The sequence below is a fragment of the Salarias fasciatus genome, chromosome 8 (genome assembly GCF_902148845.1).
Source record: "Salarias fasciatus chromosome 8, fSalaFa1.1, whole genome shotgun sequence".
NCBI classification, from domain to species: domain Eukaryota; kingdom Metazoa; phylum Chordata; class Actinopteri; order Blenniiformes; family Blenniidae; genus Salarias; species Salarias fasciatus.
Genome location: NC_043752.1, coordinates 16,655,896 through 16,673,296, shown reverse-complemented (window position 1 = coordinate 16,673,296; position 17,401 = coordinate 16,655,896). Strand labels below are relative to the sequence as shown.

Below are 17,401 nucleotides of genomic sequence, written 5' to 3'. Positions count from 1 at the left end.
TTTTTTAAACTCTTTCTTCTGTCTCTTCTATTGGAGCACCGACTGACAGATTTCCTCATCTACGAGAAAAAAAAAAACACGAGGAAAAGATTCAAGTTGAGCCAAAGCTCATCTGACAATAATTTAAACATCTCATCCTCTGTATAAAAAAAAAACCCTGACGTTTTTTGTTCCTGGTTAGATTTAAACTTTGTTGTTATTGCTTTTACATTGTATGGGGATTCCCCCTTCAGTCAGTTTTCTTCCCTAAAGCTGTTCAGGTGATATATGCCAATAAACTAGTCTCGTCGTTCATATTTAAGATACACTTTAAGTTTCTTCGCAAGCAACTTTCAATTCTCAGGCCTTAAATTTCAGAGAAATATAAATGTCATGCGTAAATGTTTGTATTCATGTGTCTGTTTGTTCTGAAAATTAAGAATTAAAGATATTTGTCACCATTCTGTTTGACTTGAACCAAAACTTTTCTTGTTTGTACAGTGAAAATGTTTAAAGGAATCATAAATTCTCTCCAGAAACTCCTGATAAGTAGTGAAGCGACGGAGTCGGTCGACAGATTTCATGCAGTGGAGAAAAACCTGAAAGTCCAGTTCTCATTATAAAGAGTCAAAGGAGCCAGCTTCCTCCAGCGCTCGCCATAAGAGTCCAAGGAAGCGCAGTGAACGGGTGCTCCACAGGTGAGACTCTCATGCTGGATTTTATTCGTGCTTCTATTTGAAATGTGATGATCGCTGACATGAGAGAGGGGAAAACCTGTTGGTGAATTATCTAATAATATTTGATCAGTTGAAGTATTGCAGCCAGTGTTTCAGAGCATTTTGTTCAAAATGCACTTTTCTTGATTTGCATTAAGAGTTCTGGTGTCCTGCTACTTTTAGACCCTCCACTGTTAGCTTGGAACTTTGATCTGTTTTGCTCTGAAAGCTTCTCGTGTTGTTTGTGTTCAGGCGTGGTGTCACGATGTCGAGGAATCAGAAGAACACAGGTATCTCCTCTGGAAATCTGATTTACTGTCTGATTCTGATCCCTGCAGGACGTTGGTTGGTAGCTGGGTGCTGCTCACCCAGAAAACCTGTTTTCACAGACAATCTTCTCAACAGACAAAGGCAGCTGGAATGTGTTGATGGTCCACGGTGCTAACTTAGCACACTCCGATGTTGCTTTTAGCTTTCGTTCAAAACTGCGATTTCTCCTTTTTTTAATTCACTTATTCATCCATAAGTTTATAATGATGAGTTAATCTTCTTTTCTCTCCCCCCAAAAGGCTCGACCTCCACGTTTTACAAGCCTGTCAAAGCTGCCAGAGAAATCCGGACAGGATATCTCTACAAGTCTCCACCGAAGCGGTTCATGACAGAGGTGACAGTCTTTAAATGTGTTTCTTTACGGACTCGGATCTCACGGTATTCATTCAATCATCTCCGCCGAGCAGAGATCATGGAAGAAACGGTATTTCGTGCTGTTCAAAATCAACGAGCAGGAGCACCACCTCAAATACTTCAAGGGCCCAGAAGACATGGACAAGCCGCTCGGAGAGATCGACCTGACGCAGTACGTTCACACGGCGTCGCGTCTCGCTGATATGCAGGGACAGAAGCCATAGTTTCTTAAAAAACCTCTGGAAAGTGTAAAACAAACTAAAATACAATGATCATCCCAATAATCATGCAGACTTGCTTTCATTTTGCATCACAATGCTCTAAATTATTGAATTTAAAAACACATCCAACAGGTGCCAAACGACCTGCCATCACTTGTTTATCCGTCTTTCTTCTTCTCTCCCTCAATCAGGATCTCACTCTTGTACGCAAGTCCTGAGAATCACCCCAAATGGCTGTGGATCCAGAGGAGCTTCAAGTGCTCCCCGTCCTGCGTTCTCTACATCAGGTCCGGAGAGCGGGACTACTTTCTCGTCGGGGAGGACAGGTCAGGGGTTTTTGCCTTTTTTGTGCACTGCTGATGACATCTGATATACCAAAGACAAACACACAAGAATGTCCTGCATCTGTGTTAAAAGTCAAAATAGTTCAATAATGTTCTTTTTTTAATTAACTATCACTTAAATCAGCTGTTTTACATCTGTAATATATTTACAGAATTGATTGCAATTCTATTTGTTTCATAAATGTGCAGAAAACAAATAAACAAACAATAAACAGTTTCAATTTGAAACACTCGGACAGAGATCTAGCCCAGTCCTCCATCAAACACTCTCCATTACCCGACACACCACTTCTCATTTTGAGGTCTCAGGCAATCAAAGGGAAATTATAACGCCGCTTTCTCCCCTCCGTCCGTACGAAGGTGATTGCTTCGCTCCCGCTAGATTGCTGCTAAATGTTACTATTTCCTCCCCATATTTGGTTCCTGGATTGAATTTTAACTGCTTTCATCAGGAGGGTTAAAAATAAGTCTGTCGTCCTCAGGGAGGCAGTGGACAGCTGGTTTTCTGACCTGTTTGATGCCCTGAAAAACCGGCCTCATAGATTTCACACTTCAGAGGTACTTGTTCTCAAATTCATGAGTTAGAACAGAATCTATATTTCAGAAAGCTCCCTTTTGACACTGTGTAATCATTGTTTCTTTGTGTTGTTAGGAGATATCGAACGGACGAACAATTGTGGTAAATATTTAAATTGTTCAAAATATTCACACAGGGATCATATTATCCAACAAGTGGCTTCATTTGTTTTCGATAACTCATAAACTGTTCATATTCACTGATTCCACTTCTCCTGCTAAATAACTCTTGAAAGATTTTTTTCTGTCCTAATCAACAAGATCTCAGCTTGACTTTGGAATTTGATGTATTTTCTTGTCTTTCCAGGACATCTCCAAGCCTCTCGGCAGAAGCACTTCTGCTTGTACGGCAGAAAAGGTTGGTCCGTCTGGTGCAAAGATACTAATAAAACTAAAGATACTATAAGTCATTAATGACAGCTTTTAAAGTAGAAACTTTCTTTAATTTGATTAAATCTTTGGAAAATCTCCTCGTTTACCTGTTAGCACTCCCGTCTAGCAGGAATCTGCTGGCTTCAGGACCTTTCTGCGCAGAGTTTGCATGTTCTCCCTGAGCCTGTTTGGGTTTTCTGCAGATACTCTTGGATAAAGCAGGACAGAAGATGGATGGATGGATGGATGGATGGATGATATATAAACTCTTTACATATATGAATTTATCTTTGTCTGTGTGTGTGTTTTTTTTTTTTTTTACACAGCATGAGTCACTGTTTGGTAAAGTGACAACAGAAGCTGCATGGACATTAAACACACAGGTGACTTTACCAAGGCTTTGTCTTCTGTTGTTTCTTTTAGTCGCCAAAAATGCGATCCATGTCGGATCCATCCTCAAACACTATGGAAAGCATCTACGAAAAAGCGAAGGTGTGATTGTGTGTCATTTATTATTACATTATCACGTTTGGATATCTACAAGTGGAAGGTGTGTCATTGGTTTTTGTAATTACGTTGCTTTCTGACTGACTGGCAGGATGAAGATTCCTCCAGAAGACGTTCGTCGGAGCCCGTTCAGCCGCACTACGTCTACCCCAGACCGTTCAACAGGCAGATTGTAGGGCCGCAACTCAAACTCACACCTTATGCTGATGACTAGTTTTTATATTAAACTCTAACGCCATGTTTTCTCCTGCTTCTCACATAAGCCTGTACAAACTAATGGCCTGGAAACCAGCACAGAATCTATGTAAGTGTTGTTTTCTTTCTGACTGTGACTATAATTCAATGTTTTGCTGTATTTTTGATTGAATTACCTCTTGTAGGTATGAAACCATGCAGGAGATTAAAACCAACCATCCGAATGGGGAACTGTAAGTGTTTATTTCTATGTTCTCAGATGTTGATTGTTGTGTGTTTATGTCCAGTTCAGTGCGTACAGTGAGGTGTGTGAAATGCTTTCAGGGACCGTGAGGTGGAGGAGGCCAACTCGGGCAACCTGATGAAGACCGTCACTGACGTCTTTGATCGCATGAGAAAGCAGATTTCTCCGCTGCCTTCGTGCATCGAAGAGCGAGCCAATGACGACAGGTGAGATCAGTGATAACGCACCGTTTTTGATGCCCCCACTTCTTCTTGAATCCTCCTTTTGTCTTCTCGTTTCCTCTTTGATGTCAGGGCCTCACGGCCTTTCTCTTGCCCTTTGTGCCATGCGCTGTCGACGCCCCAGATACCAAAATAACTCAGTCAGCAGAGGTTAGCGCAGGCTCATTGGCTCAGTCGCCTTCTCCGAACAACAACAGGGGTTATTTATACAGCCACAGGATCAGCGAACAATCTGTCGAAGCTGACGCGCGGATCCAGTCCGACCACTTCTGTCGATTTGGTTTTCATCATCTTGTAAACAAACAACACACTGAAACTCTGAGGTTTGCGCCGATCATCCTTGAGTCAGAGCTTCGGCTTACAAATCAGAATGGTTTCTTCCTCTTCCTTGTCTTGAACGCCTGCCGCCGTTTGCCAGGCGGAACCTGCTACGATGCCAGATTGTGCGATGCGTCTTCATTTCCCACTAATGTCTGAATCCCAGCCAAATGTGAGCTGGGTCAGAGGAGTCTCTCCTTAAAGAGCCTCTTCATTAGAAATCCTTGTCAGCCTCTGCGGTGATTTGGGGATTCTTGCCCTCCCCTGCTGATTTTATGAGCTATTCCAGAAAATTCTCGGTTGTGACTGTTCTTTTATACCTCTTGCAGGAACGACAAGCGTCAGTCGTCCGAGTTCAGCAGCAGCTCCAGCGACAACGGCGCCATCTCGCCGGTGGAGATTCTAGACAGACGGAGCATATACAGATTAAGCTCGACCGAGAGGTGAGACGAAACAAAAAACAGAGTTCATTTCATCATGTGCAGTTCACAAAGACAGACTATGAGCCATCGTGGTTCTGTGTGTTGCTTCCGTTTGTCTTGGAAATTGGATCGACGAGACCGACTCAGTCAGCGATTCCCTTTCAGCTGAACATTGCAAGTTGAAAAAAGTCTTCAGGGAAACTGGAAAACATGGAAAAGGTCTCAAAAAGCACTAAACTGCATGCAACCGAAGTATATTTTTTAAATTCCAAGTTTCAACGTGAATGTTTTATCAAAAATCCTCCAAACCTGATAGCTCCAGGGCTGCTGGGAGCTCTTTATGTTAAAAAGTACATGTAGCCTTTAGAAACAGCTTTGTAATGGTTACAGAGGGGAAAGGAAGACCAAAAAAACAGTGTTTGTATAATGAGTCAGTATAAAAACAAGCCAGAGGAATGCCGACATGCTGCTGGACGAGTCGGGTTAGTTTCTGGAGGTTTTCCACAAGAAGACTTTGATAAGAGCTGTTTAAATGGGGAGCACCTCCACAGGTTAGCGTTAAGAAACTGACAACAAAGCAATGAAAATGAGCTGTAATTAAATCTATACGACAATCCCGACGCTATGAAAGGAACACAATGTCAATGTGTACACAATGTCTGTAATACCATTGACAAAATCTGTTTTTTTCTTCTTTCAAGCATTGAGCCTGTTCCCCCGAAAGAGAAGGACATCGAGGTGAAGCAGGCAGACTTAAAGAAACACCTGACACTAACAGAAGTAGACGGGAAACCAAGGTAAGCCTGTTAAAACAAAAAAACAGAAACAAAAGGAAGAACAAGAACTCGCAATAAAAGAGTAACGATGGAGGGATCGTATGTTCTACATTTACTTCATACCGCCGTGCAGGTTGGGTTTCATCGCAGCGTCTCACCGAGAGCGGCTCACAGAGTTCGACTCGGGTGAAGCTGGCCAAACGGCTGCCAGGATTTCTCTCCTCTTTCTGCTGCTGTGTGAAGTTTCACTGCGTCCCGAGGCTCAGCAATGCAGACCGTCCAGTCCCAGTCCACTGACAGGGAACTCTTCATCTTTGCTTTATCTCCATCCATCCATCCATCCTTCTTTATTCAGCTTAAAGTTGAGCTGGACCCGATATCCTGGCTACAGGAAACAAAGAGACGAGGCACAGGGAGAACATGCAAACTCTGCACAGAAAATCCCCCAACCCAAACTGAAACGGGGGACATTCTGCAGATGAACTGGTTAAATACTTAAACTTCAGCTTAAAATCAATGAAGTCTGCCCAATTTGGAAATGTCGGTACGGTTTGAGTGAAAGTGAGCAGATTTCGTTTCCTCAGAATCACAAATAGGCACCTGCATCATTATTTAGGAGTTCCAGTGTTGTGAAGCACGAGTCTTTGTGCTGCACTGATAAAACCCGTTTCCCTCATGAACTCATAAAGCGTCTTGTGTGCATCGGTTGCTCTAAACTGAAACATCCTCTGAGCCACACCCCACAGCTGTGAGTGTCTTCGTTACACAGTGTCGTACTTTAACCCGACTGTCTCTGTTTCCTTGAATGACTCCACTCTTTCCTTTTCTATTGCATTTAAACGATGCCAGTTCTCCAGAATGCAATTTATATCAGAGACATTCAGCAGCGTTTCCTTCCTCATGTGAGCGGAATGACTCAAGGTTTTTAATAGATACTGCAGTGAAGTGATGTGTGAATACAGTGGATGAGGAAGAGACGACGGCCGTGCTTGTGTGTCGCCGCAGTGTGAGTGGGTGGACGGGACAGCCGCAGACGGCGTGCCTCTTCCACAAAGGCGATCAGATCCTGGCGATAAACGACCTGCACACCGGCAACCTGGAGGACGTCAACATGTACCTGAGCAAGTCGCTCAAGAACGAGGTGAGTTCATCGTTACACGCACACAAAACTACAGAGCGCCGCCGTTTCTGACCCGCGGCTCTGCTTCCAGGTGAAGGTCACCATCCTGCGCCTGCCTGGATGCCAGCCGCTGCATCTGGCCACCTGTTTCTGCAGTGACGCTTTTTAAACTGCTCATTCAAGACGATCGACGTACTTTAAGGGACTCTTTGAAAGGGTTTTTTTTGTTAAATGTTAACCCTGTATGTGATGCTCGAGGCAGCTGACAGTATTTTTCCCCAAGACTGTGGTCACTTTTTGATTTGCTGTTACTTTTACTCAAATTCAGAGTGGTGATTAAAAAACAAAGTTACAACAATGATCTCATATCTTATGCAACAATAGATTGTTGCAGACTGCTGTTGATTAATGTTCTTTGTACACAAGCTGCTTCTTCTCAGTGCTGCCAACAAGGCGGACAAATATTTTATTGGGACATATTCACTCATGGCAGCCGCACGGTGCCCTGAGCCAAGATACACGTGCACGCAACATGTAATTAAATTATACAAGACGTGATGTAAGAAAATTGTGTAAATGTACAGAAGGTAATTCTTTATTACTTTGCTCAGTTGTTTTGAATACTTTATCTTGAAGGGAATCGTACTGAAGACTTTTTTTTGACACTTTAGATGAGCACAGTCTACTTCAAAGCCTGTACATAATCGCCATGTTTTGTGTCTTATAGACTTTAATTCAGGATAAACAGAATTGAAAGAATGACAAAAGAAGATGATAGATAAGAGAGTGCGCCAGTCACTTCCCTGAATAACCTTTGTTTGATCGGTTTGAACTGAGGTGCATCGAACCACTAAATTCCACCGACCAGCAGAGATGATTCATTTCCAGTTTGTTCGGTGTGTGTGTGTCATCTCGGATGACATTTCTGAAGAAGCCAGGCCCTCGAACGACTGCAGGAGAGCACCAATAGGACGGTAATCCCGGGATCTTTTTTAGCTTTTGGTTGCACACAAAAGGGGAAGATGACGCGCGAGAATGTTTCCAAATTCCCCTTTTTTTACTTTCTTTTTTCAATGAAAGCTCTCTTGACGTGGATGAAAATGAAAAGACGTGAAAGTATTTTCTATGTTGTCCGCAAATCAAAGTATTTCCTGCTCAGTCGTGACGTACAGTGATTTTAACTGATTAACGTGTTTGAATCTGTAACGCCTCTCTGCATGTAAAGACTATGCTTGTTTTTTATGATAATTACAACCTCTGCACACCTGGATCCACCTGAGATTCTTATGGAGCATTTTAATGGATCTATTAAACCTATTCAGGACTTGTATATTTAAAAACGTTCAACTGTGATGTTCAAGCCGTGCTGTATTATTAACATAGTCTGACATGAATCAACCCCTTTGTACCTTGTGTAGTAAACACAGCTTGTTTCGGTGTTTCGGGACAATCGATCTGACTAATAGCTGTACAGAGATTAATAAATGTGACTCAATGGTCCGATTGTCTGGCTCTTCTTTAAGCAGTGCAGCATTACTGCATAAACGGCGCCGTACACACACCGTCTCTCGTGTACAAGGAAACAGGATCAAAATCTAAACAGGTTTTCCTGAAGGGAAAACATGTTTAATGGAAAGGGGATCTCTATGAAACTGAAAAAAAAAATAATAAAATAAAATAAAAAAAAATCTAATAATAGATTTGTTTCTGTGCTAAAGGGCTGGAAGATCCATTTATTTGGGTTTGTGGGGTAAAAAGGGTAAAAGTTTGTTGGCAAGCGTTGAAAGCTCGAGCTTTGTTCTCAGCAAGGTGTGGGCTCAACAAAGCAGATCTCCACTTTCCTTTTTTTATCTTCTGGCGCAGTCGACACATTTGGAGCATCCCTTCCAGGCACAGAGGGAAACGACTCCACCGGCTTCTTTTAATAGTCTAACTTTCCTCAATATCCGTTTTTTTGTGGAGTTTGCATGTTCTCCCTGTGTGTCAGGGTACCTTCTGATGCATTACACCTATTGCCTCATGGGGAAAAATTAGGGAAGATTTTATGTAATCTAATCCTAGAATAATGTAACCTATGAATTACCTTGTATTGGATCAAATGAGCATTTATAGAGGAAGACTTGATATTTGTTAGGACTTCGTTCCATGTTTCATCCTCGATCTCATTGTCCAGTTCCCCTTCCCAGGCTTGTTTCATTTCAATAGCAGATGAGTCTAGGGTAGTTGAGAAATAGGAGAGCAGCTCTGAGATCAGACGTCTTGCTTCCGGGGGGTCCCAGAAGGGATCTGAACAGTGCACTATTTTCAGATGGTAATTTATGTGACTTAGTAACCTGTTGGACATGGTGTCTTAATTGTAAATATCTAAAGAACTGAGTTTTTGAAGGGGAGAATTTGGATTGTAATTGTTCAAAAGAGCCTAAGAGCCTGGATTTTTTTGAAAGTTTAATTCGCAGGTATTTCACATAATCAGAGGTTATTTTAAAGGGTGTAGTTGTCACGAATAGTGGGTCCAGGTCATTACCTATAGATACAAGCTCACTCTTCTGCCAATTAATAGTGTAACCAGAAACCTCTCCAAAGGAGTTGATAAGTTGGAGTAAATATGGGATTGATTGTTCAGGGTCTGATACAAAAAGGGCAATATCGTCTTTTTTGTCAAAAGAATAATAAATAATGTTGATTACACGTACATACGTTTTCTGTGGATAATCCGGTTTCCTCACACAGTATGTGGGGATCCAATGAAAGAACAAAAGAGCAGCTTTCCACCACATTTCACTTCACATCCAGTATCAATTCAAACATAGGGAGTCTTGTTAAATACCACTCATGCCTAAGGGAAGAATATATGATTACTAGAAACGGTCATACAGCGTTTTTTACATTTTCTCCAGGAAAAGTGGACGAAAACTGGTTTAATAATGAAATCCTGAGAGCGAGGTGCAAGGTGGAATGAAACGCTAAGAGGTTCTCAAAAAGCAATTTCCAGGGCAACTCGTTAAAAACATTTATATCATCAAAAAATCAAACTCCTGGTATGATTGAAAAACATTCCCAACAACACGCTGCTAAAACGATGTGCAATACTTGATGGAGTCGACCTTTTCCCACCAGTGAGTTGAAACGGTTCAGGCTGCCGGTGAAAATCCTGTTCAACAGACACCGATGTTTCAGAGAGTCGTATCGGCCCTGCCAGGCTGCTGCACCGGAGATAAACCCCCGAAACACTTCAAACCACCGACACACTCTCCAAAAGACGAGAGGTTTTCATGTTAAAATCATTTATTTATTAAAAGACATAAAAAAAAAAAAAAAAAGACATACCAAGGTGAGAACAAAGTGACATTTAACATTCTGAGCTAATTGTTATAATAGAAGCTTTGGATACAGTTTCTACACTTCCACTGATGTAGCAGCTTTTTGAACCCGTTTAAAGGAATAGTGTTAAAACATATTTGCTCCCGTCAGTTCATGGAGTTCTCCGGACGTCAGCGTTGAGGTCTGGCGGCGGTTTGGCCGAGCCACTCGCTGAAGCACCTCTCCATGGCCTTCCTGCTGGCCCAGCTGCCCACGTTCACCGTGGGGATGATCTTGAGGGGCTTCAGCCACTGGACGAACCGCCTCAGCTCCAGGAAGCTGCTGTGCTCGCTGTAGGGGATTCCTGGTGGGACAGAAGAGCTCGCCGTCACACATCCTAAAAGGCTGAAGGGTGCGAGTGTGTGAGCTGTAATTATCTCAAGCTTCCTTTTCTCGGGAAGCCAAGTCCTGCAGGGAACGAGGCCAGCGGCGGCGAAGAGCTGCAGCCGAAGGACTTTGGAGACATTTTCACTTCCTGTCAGCTCATTTCCCGCAATATATTTCTTCCAAAGTTTAGAAAAGAAGAAGAAAAAAAACCCCTATGTTTAGAAGTATGAGAAAATCATTCATACAAGTAATTGCAGTGACCCACAGGCTCAGACTGCTCCCCTCAACAACAGAACTTATTCCAACAGGGAATCTAGAGAGCGCCGCTGCTTGTTTTTTTGTTGTCGTTTGATTTTCTGTCCTCGCTTCACCCCTCTTCAAGTTCGACGAGCTCCTCGGCTTAAAACAGAATGTGTTGAAGTTCACAGGCAGTCCTCCCACATGCAGAGAACGGCATCGGTGGCAGCATATGGCGGGGAAGAGCTGCGAGGAGATGGACGAGGGAGAGAGAGAGAGCGCGAGAGAGAGAGAGAGAGAGACTCGTACTGCTGAGGGGGGAAGGAATTATATGCGAGTGCATCGCAAAAAGTCTCGAGCTGGTGATTGCAGGTTACGAGCCAGATGGCTGGCGCCGTTGACGGATCTATTCCGAACATGAAACGAGGAGACAGGAAGGAGGGGAGAGAGAGAGAGAGAAAAAAAAAAAGGGCCTATTCTGCAACTGCGACTCAATTCATGACCCACTTGAGCTGCGAGGCCTGAAGTCCTGTCAGCGGATGGAGGACGGAGATAACTGCTCTCCGACATAAAAAGTTTAAATGAACCTGACGCTAAGCAGCAGCGGCGAGCCGATCAGCGACGACATGATGACCGCCGCCCCAGTGCAGTTCAGCTTAAACAGTACACAATATTACAAACGGCTGACAAAGCGCCTCTCGTGTAATTTGTGTTACACGTTAAGCTGCGAATAAAATCCACAAACTCCCACAGCAGTGAAAATACAATACAACTAAACATATCAGTCCAGGATGTTTCTGCTCTACTGCCTGAAAAATAAACCATATTATGAACCTCCAGAGCGTTCTTCCACATTTATTTCATTTTTATGAGAAATGAGTCCAATATCAGCCTTAAGGCATTTTTAAATGATAAATCCTGATGTAGAACATAGTGAGATTCATGTGATTTATATTTTCTGTACAAATTTTACTTCATTCAAAAGTGGGGCGAACGTTATTTGGCCAGTTTTCTGAAAGGTGTGAAATTCCTCAGCATGTTTTCATGAATTTCTCCTCACTCTGACACGTCACCAGCTGCAAGCTTTCACTGCCACAATAAAGAAATTAAACTGTTAGAAATCATTTTCTGCATCCTTTGTCAACAGGCGTTTCTTTAGGGAACACACTTCACTGATCCTCCCTCCGTTTGTTCTCCTCATGGCCAAAAGATGGAGCCGTTTGCTAAAAACAACAACGGGAGTGTTCATTCATAAAGTCAGGGGCAAAGAAAAAGACTGATCTTTGTTAGTTTCATGACTTACAATGCTCTAAACAGTACTACATATTTATTTCTCATGCTTTGTTTTGATCCTGTTTTCTTAGGCAAACGCCTAATGTTCCACTGCGAAAAACGATTTGTTCTCACCATAGATGGAGATGTTGCCGCTGGTCTGCGGCTGAATGTCGTCCACCGAGTCCACCTGCTGGCTGAAGGTCCAGCCGGTGGGCTTGAAGGCCACCAGCTGGTTGTACTGCTGGGAGAAGCGCGCCAGGTGATCCTGCAGTTTCTGTGCAGAGGGCAATCACACGTCGCATCGAGATGAGAAAGTGAAATATGAAATGATTTGCCACGCTGTTTCAGCTTAATGTCCTTCGTTTAGTCTGAGCCTCTGAATTACAGATATCCAGATTTTTTATGCGTCTCTCGGTGCATTTATGTCACGCTTTAGACTAATGTAATGGCCGTTTCAATGTCCCTGCTCTCGTTACTCTGCAATAACCGTCTTTGCTTAAACTGCAGAAGTGTGTGCTATTAGTTTACACACACACACACACACACACACACAAAATCCCTAAACTGCAGCATCTGTTTCCTTCAGGTCAGCCTTTCTGTGCCAAGCGGAGCGTGAATTATACCGACTCTGGGACTTATCTGTGGCCGTATAGATGACGATTTTAAGAGCCTCGTCTCTTGCGGAGACACCGTGCGGCTTTTCTCATGACGAGCAGCATGTTAAAGTAAATTTAAACCCTGCTGTTGTCGGTGGACGCTGCTGCCGCTCACTGGGAGAACACGGGAACATGTGCTGTGAATAAACAAGGACGTCTGAGTGGCGCAAAGCCGACACAGTTTGCTTGTTTTTTTTCCCCTCCGATTGTTGATGTGATTACAGCACGGAGTACATTCAAAGCATGTGGCAGGTCAGTGGATGAATGGAAACCTACATTGAAGGTGAGCTGCATCATGGGAAGCACGTGGACCTGCGCTGCTCTCCAATCTGTGGTGACACGCTCTCTGATTTGGTCCGACTCCAGACAGCACATGGTGTTGTATTTGTCCCGAGACAGGCACACTTTAGACCCCAGGACCTCTGCCAGGGCTGAACAAGGAGGAGAACACACACACACACACACACACACAAACAAAGCTAAAGAGATACCACAGCCCGGTTTACTCTACATCATCTCCACTGGAACATTTTGTGCAGCAGGGAGCACTTATAACTAACAGTGCTGAATCTACTGCATTACGTCTGATACGTGAATAAAGTGCTCTCAACGTAAAAACCTTCATATAAAAACCAGAACAACAAATTAAGCTTTGTTTCCTTCCCAGCCCGTTGAAACGCGGGTGATTAAAGAGGTGGACGCGCGCCGCAAACCTTCCGGGTAAAATGGAACGAATCTGGGGCGTCACTTGAGGACTGTGCGCCTCTTGGTGAGGACAAACACTCTTTTTTTTTTTTTGCGAAATGGGTTAATCTCAGGCTCCCCGAGGCGCCCTGGTTCACTTTCAACAAAGACACGATATCAGACGACCTTTCAGCGCCAGGCAAGGCGAGCACAGAGAGATCTAACAGCTTTACTTTTGAGTTCACTGTGACTTAGTTGGAAAACACAAAGAACGCACGAGTATTCAGCCTCATCTGAAATGTGTGAACTTACCCAGAAACACCTTCTCCTTCCCCACCGAGTAGGAGCCGCACACCACCAGCGTGCGAGGGTTCAGGGTCACCGACTCGAAGGCCGAGTTCGCGGCGAAGTTGATGACTTCCTGCTGCTTCGGGAAGGTGTACTCGGGACTGCAGTATCTGTGGGTGGAACGGAGAACATATTAACGACGCGAGTTTCAGATCAGACGGGCTGGAAGCTGTAAAGAACTGGTCAGAGTGTCTGAAACGAGCGCTGCGTACGTGGTGTCCAGGTACAGCGTCTGCACCCTGCAGCCCAGCAGCTGAGGGTACGCCTCCATCGAGGGATCGGCCCGGAAGTCCCCGGTGTGAAGGACCGTCTGTCCGTCGGGCAGGAAGAACAGCAGCATGGCGGCTCCCGGACAACTGAAAACACACCAAGCCGGGGACGACAATGATTCAAAGACAGTGATTTCTGCCTCTCTGCTGTCCTCTGGCCCCTTAAGCCACACAAACCCGTCAGGAGTGACTCACTGGTTGGCGTCCAGCAGGACGACCTTGACCCCGTCCACGGTGACCTCCGTGTTCATGGGCAGGATGTGGACGTACCGCTCCGCCACCTTCAGTTTGCTCTTCACCAGGTTACCTGTGATCTGATCAGAAGACATGAAATTCCTCGCATAGAAATGCAAACCTGGACCTTCTCACTGTGAGGCAGGAGCGCTAAAATCTACACCATGCGGCCCAACAATCAATCTGGAAATTTCATCTAATTCATGTGATCTACAGAATAAAGAAAACCGTCCTTGTAAGTTTGATTCCAAATTGAATTTAAATTCTACTCCAGTATCAGACGCATTTGAAAAGGAAAACTCAAGCTAAGTCCATTTATGCAGTTCAATCGGTGCAATATTTGCACAAATAAAGACCAAAACTGAATGTTCTTGCATAGCAGGTAAAAATGACAGAGGTCTTCAAATTTTAATTAACTCCAATGTGGTCGCAGCATTCGGTAAATTGGTATTCACAGGAAGCCGGTTTTTTCCATTACTGCGGCTCAATGCGGTGCCTGGAGATAACACGTGGAGCAGGTAGCTCGTTTCTGAGCTACGCAGGAAAGAACAACCAGGAGGCATTTTAATGGGATGCAAATTATCTGGATTAGGACTTTTGAAGGAGGAAAGTTTGTGCAGCTTCCAAATCAGTCGGCCTCTTCCATGAGAGCGAAGAAGGAACAACCCTCTGAAGGGAAACTCACTCATTTACAATACAGCGGCCGCACGTCCTGCAATATTCAGGAAAATGTTGATTGTTTGGGCAGCCTTTCAAGAAGTGGACTCTGAATTAACTGATCAACACTGTACTCAACAGTACAGTTTCAAATGGATTCATAATCCAGAAGGAAGACATTTCACTCACTCTGTTGCAGTAGATTGGGAATGTGGCGCTCTTGGTCAGCCCTCCATAATGATCGGAGTGGAAGTGTGTCAGAAAGTAGCCAGTAATTCCCTCGATCTCGCCGTACCGGAAGGCATCGATGGCAAATTTAGTTCCTGAGCAAAGTTTGACATTTGTGTTAAATTCCAAGACAATTAACCTCTGAATTTCAGCTCCATGTGACGTGAAGTCATTCGCTGACCTGGAATCTTCTTGTAGAAAGGACAGCGTCGTGGCTGCACTTCTCCATCAGCACTGGTTCCGTTCCACCGTTTCCTTTTCCACCCTCTGCTCCCGCCTCTCCCTGCTTCGCCCTCAGCTTCAGCTAAGTCGCTGTTATTTGCAGTGTCTGTGGCCTGTGAAGCTGCTGCGGCTCTGTCAGCTCGAGGTTTCCTCTGCCTTTCTCTCCTCTGCCTTCTCCGTCCTGAGCTTTCACCAACCGCTGGAGACGAGGAGGCGTCCGTTTCCTTCGGTCCTCCCGCCTCTGCCTCCTTCTTCTTGAGCGGCTTGAGGCCGAAAAACACCCCGATGTCCGTCTGTCTGAGTCCCGGCGCCTGGCTGGCCTTGCTGTGGCCCTTGTGCAGCGGCATGCTTTGAGACTGTGTGTCAGTGGAGTTTTGAGAAGAAGGCACCGGAGGAGCTGCCGACTGGTGCTCTGCACTGAGGAGAGAGTCTCTGAGGCGCTCCAAAACAATACTCTGTGGAGACTGGACACTTGTTTTGCTGATTTGGTTCCACTTACCCAGTGACTCTCTGTCAGCTGTGTCTGCTGCTCCCTGATTAGTGGGAGCTGATGAGGTAAATGAAGCCAGCTGGGTGCTCGGGGAAGACGACTCCTTTTTTTCCTCAATATCATTTTCTATCAGTTCAGCAAAGAGGTCATCTTCACTTGAAAAGCTGTCACTAAACAAAGTCACTGAGTTTTCGTCCTGGTTTTTAGATGCACCGCTGTTAAAAAGGGCTTTCCTACACTCAGCGTTAATGAGCTGAGACTCTGCCGGGAGCTCAGACAGAGGAGAGTAGGATATTGCGTCATCATATTCAGGAAGATCTTCAGTTTTGGGCGAACTTTCCCAAGTCGGTCTTCTTTCTTCCTTGACAGGGGGGGTTAAAAGTTCCTTTTTACTTTCTTGGGAGCTAGTAACTGACTTCTGGCTTTGCGAGGATGAAAGCCAGCCTTTCTTTTTCTTTAAATCCTCTGGGCCGGGAGAACGCAGTAAGAGAAGGCCGTTTGGAACTTTTGCTGGAGGAGTTCCACTGTGGCAATGATCCGGGGAAATGCTTTGACTGGATGAGGCAGGAAGATTGAGAGCGTCATCCTGAAAGGTTTCTGCAACGCAGCCATCCGAGTCGTTGTCGGAGTGCCCGGGGAGACAGCAGGGACGGTTCCCCCTGCTGCTGTCCTCAGCTCGCTGGGTCAGACTGACCGTGGGTGTGTCGCCGTTTGCTCGGCTTTGTGCCAGGAGTGTGTGATTGAACTTCTTGTAGTGATTTGGAATGGTGGAGGAGCACCGAAGACCATCTGGACACTCTGCATGAACACAGAAAACATTCACAGTGAGTTGATTCATCACCCTTGAAGTATTACAAATATTATGAACACCTCATGTAGGATTGAATATCAGATTTCTTGATTACTATATAGTCATTTACCTGTGCATTTGTCCCTGGAGGAGTCAAGACATTCAGAAACATGCCAGCGTTGAGACTGAACCACCAGGATGAAGAAAGGCATCTGACAGATGGGACAGAAATCTCCAGAGGACGAGGCTTTCGCTTCATCTTCACTTTTCTTTGCAGCAGAATCTAAAGGTTTGCAGGATTCCTCACCGAAGCCGTTTGGAGCATGATCTCCACTTCCTGAGGCTTTCTGATGATTTTCCTGTGACTTGGAGGTTTTCCTGGCCGTGCACTTTCGCCTGGTCACAGATGCAGATCCTTGCCGTCTCTTCTTTTTCTTCTCCAGAGGTTTATACTCCCAGATGTCATTTTCGGAGTCGCTCTGGTGTGACATTTGAAATAGAAGAAAATAAAAGCGAGCCTGTGGTTCCTCCTCTTGTTATGACACAGTCCCTGATGTTTAGTAACATCCCGCGGCGATGAGAGAAATTACAGTGTTATAAACGACTCCGGATCGCTTAACATTATCAGGATAGCTTGTAATCACGAATCTAGTCGATAAAAGAGAGACTTTTCCTGTGACTGAACCGTTTTGGACTGAATGGACATGTCGGGACGTCTTACCGCCACAACACACAGCGCTGCAGGGAGGAAACGCAGCAACAGATTCGTCAGATTTTGTAATTAAAAACGTCTCCTTTTTAACAACAATTGTAGCCAAAAATAACAATAATAAATAAAATAAGTAATCATAGCAATATTTCTTTCTTTATTAAAGTCTGGAATAAAATGTTAAGCGACAATTGTATTACTTCCGTGTCGAATGTAGAGA

The 17,401-nt window shown here is 44.4% G+C and overlaps 2 protein-coding genes across 3 annotated transcripts; one reads left to right on the top strand and one right to left on the bottom strand.

The window, feature by feature from the left end:
• The first annotated feature begins 613 nt into the window (after nt 1-613).
• On the top strand, nt 614-8,195 carry LOC115393464 (pleckstrin homology domain-containing family S member 1). The gene is made up of 17 exons (XM_030098462.1): nt 614-677; nt 948-985; nt 1,265-1,359; nt 1,433-1,551; nt 1,792-1,926; nt 2,427-2,502; nt 2,597-2,623; nt 2,828-2,878; nt 3,316-3,384; nt 3,491-3,571; nt 3,663-3,703; nt 3,780-3,827; nt 3,919-4,044; nt 4,707-4,820; nt 5,501-5,596; nt 6,581-6,716; nt 6,787-8,195. Exons 2-17 carry the CDS (start codon nt 961-963, stop codon nt 6,862-6,864), a joined length of 1,317 nt encoding a protein of 438 aa, XP_029954322.1. The 5' UTR covers nt 614-677; nt 948-960; the 3' UTR covers nt 6,865-8,195.
• Nucleotides 8,196-10,007: 1,812 nt separating this feature from the next.
• On the bottom strand, nt 10,008-17,180 carry dclre1a (DNA cross-link repair 1A (PSO2 homolog, S. cerevisiae)). 2 transcript variants are annotated; one of them, XM_030098459.1, is made up of 9 exons: nt 16,603-17,180; nt 15,152-16,480; nt 14,932-15,065; nt 14,047-14,165; nt 13,795-13,938; nt 13,547-13,692; nt 12,827-12,981; nt 12,027-12,168; nt 10,008-10,359 (listed from the first exon to the last, which is right to left on the bottom strand). In XM_030098459.1, exons 1-9 carry the CDS (start codon nt 16,961-16,963, stop codon nt 10,187-10,189), a joined length of 2,703 nt encoding a protein of 900 aa, XP_029954319.1. In that variant the 5' UTR covers nt 16,964-17,180; the 3' UTR covers nt 10,008-10,186. The 2 variants fall into 2 exon arrangements, with proteins under 2 accessions (XP_029954319.1, XP_029954320.1); XM_030098460.1 differs by lacking the exons at nt 10,008-10,359; nt 12,027-12,168 and adding an exon at nt 12,190-12,687.
• Nucleotides 17,181-17,401: the final 221 nt, after the last annotated feature.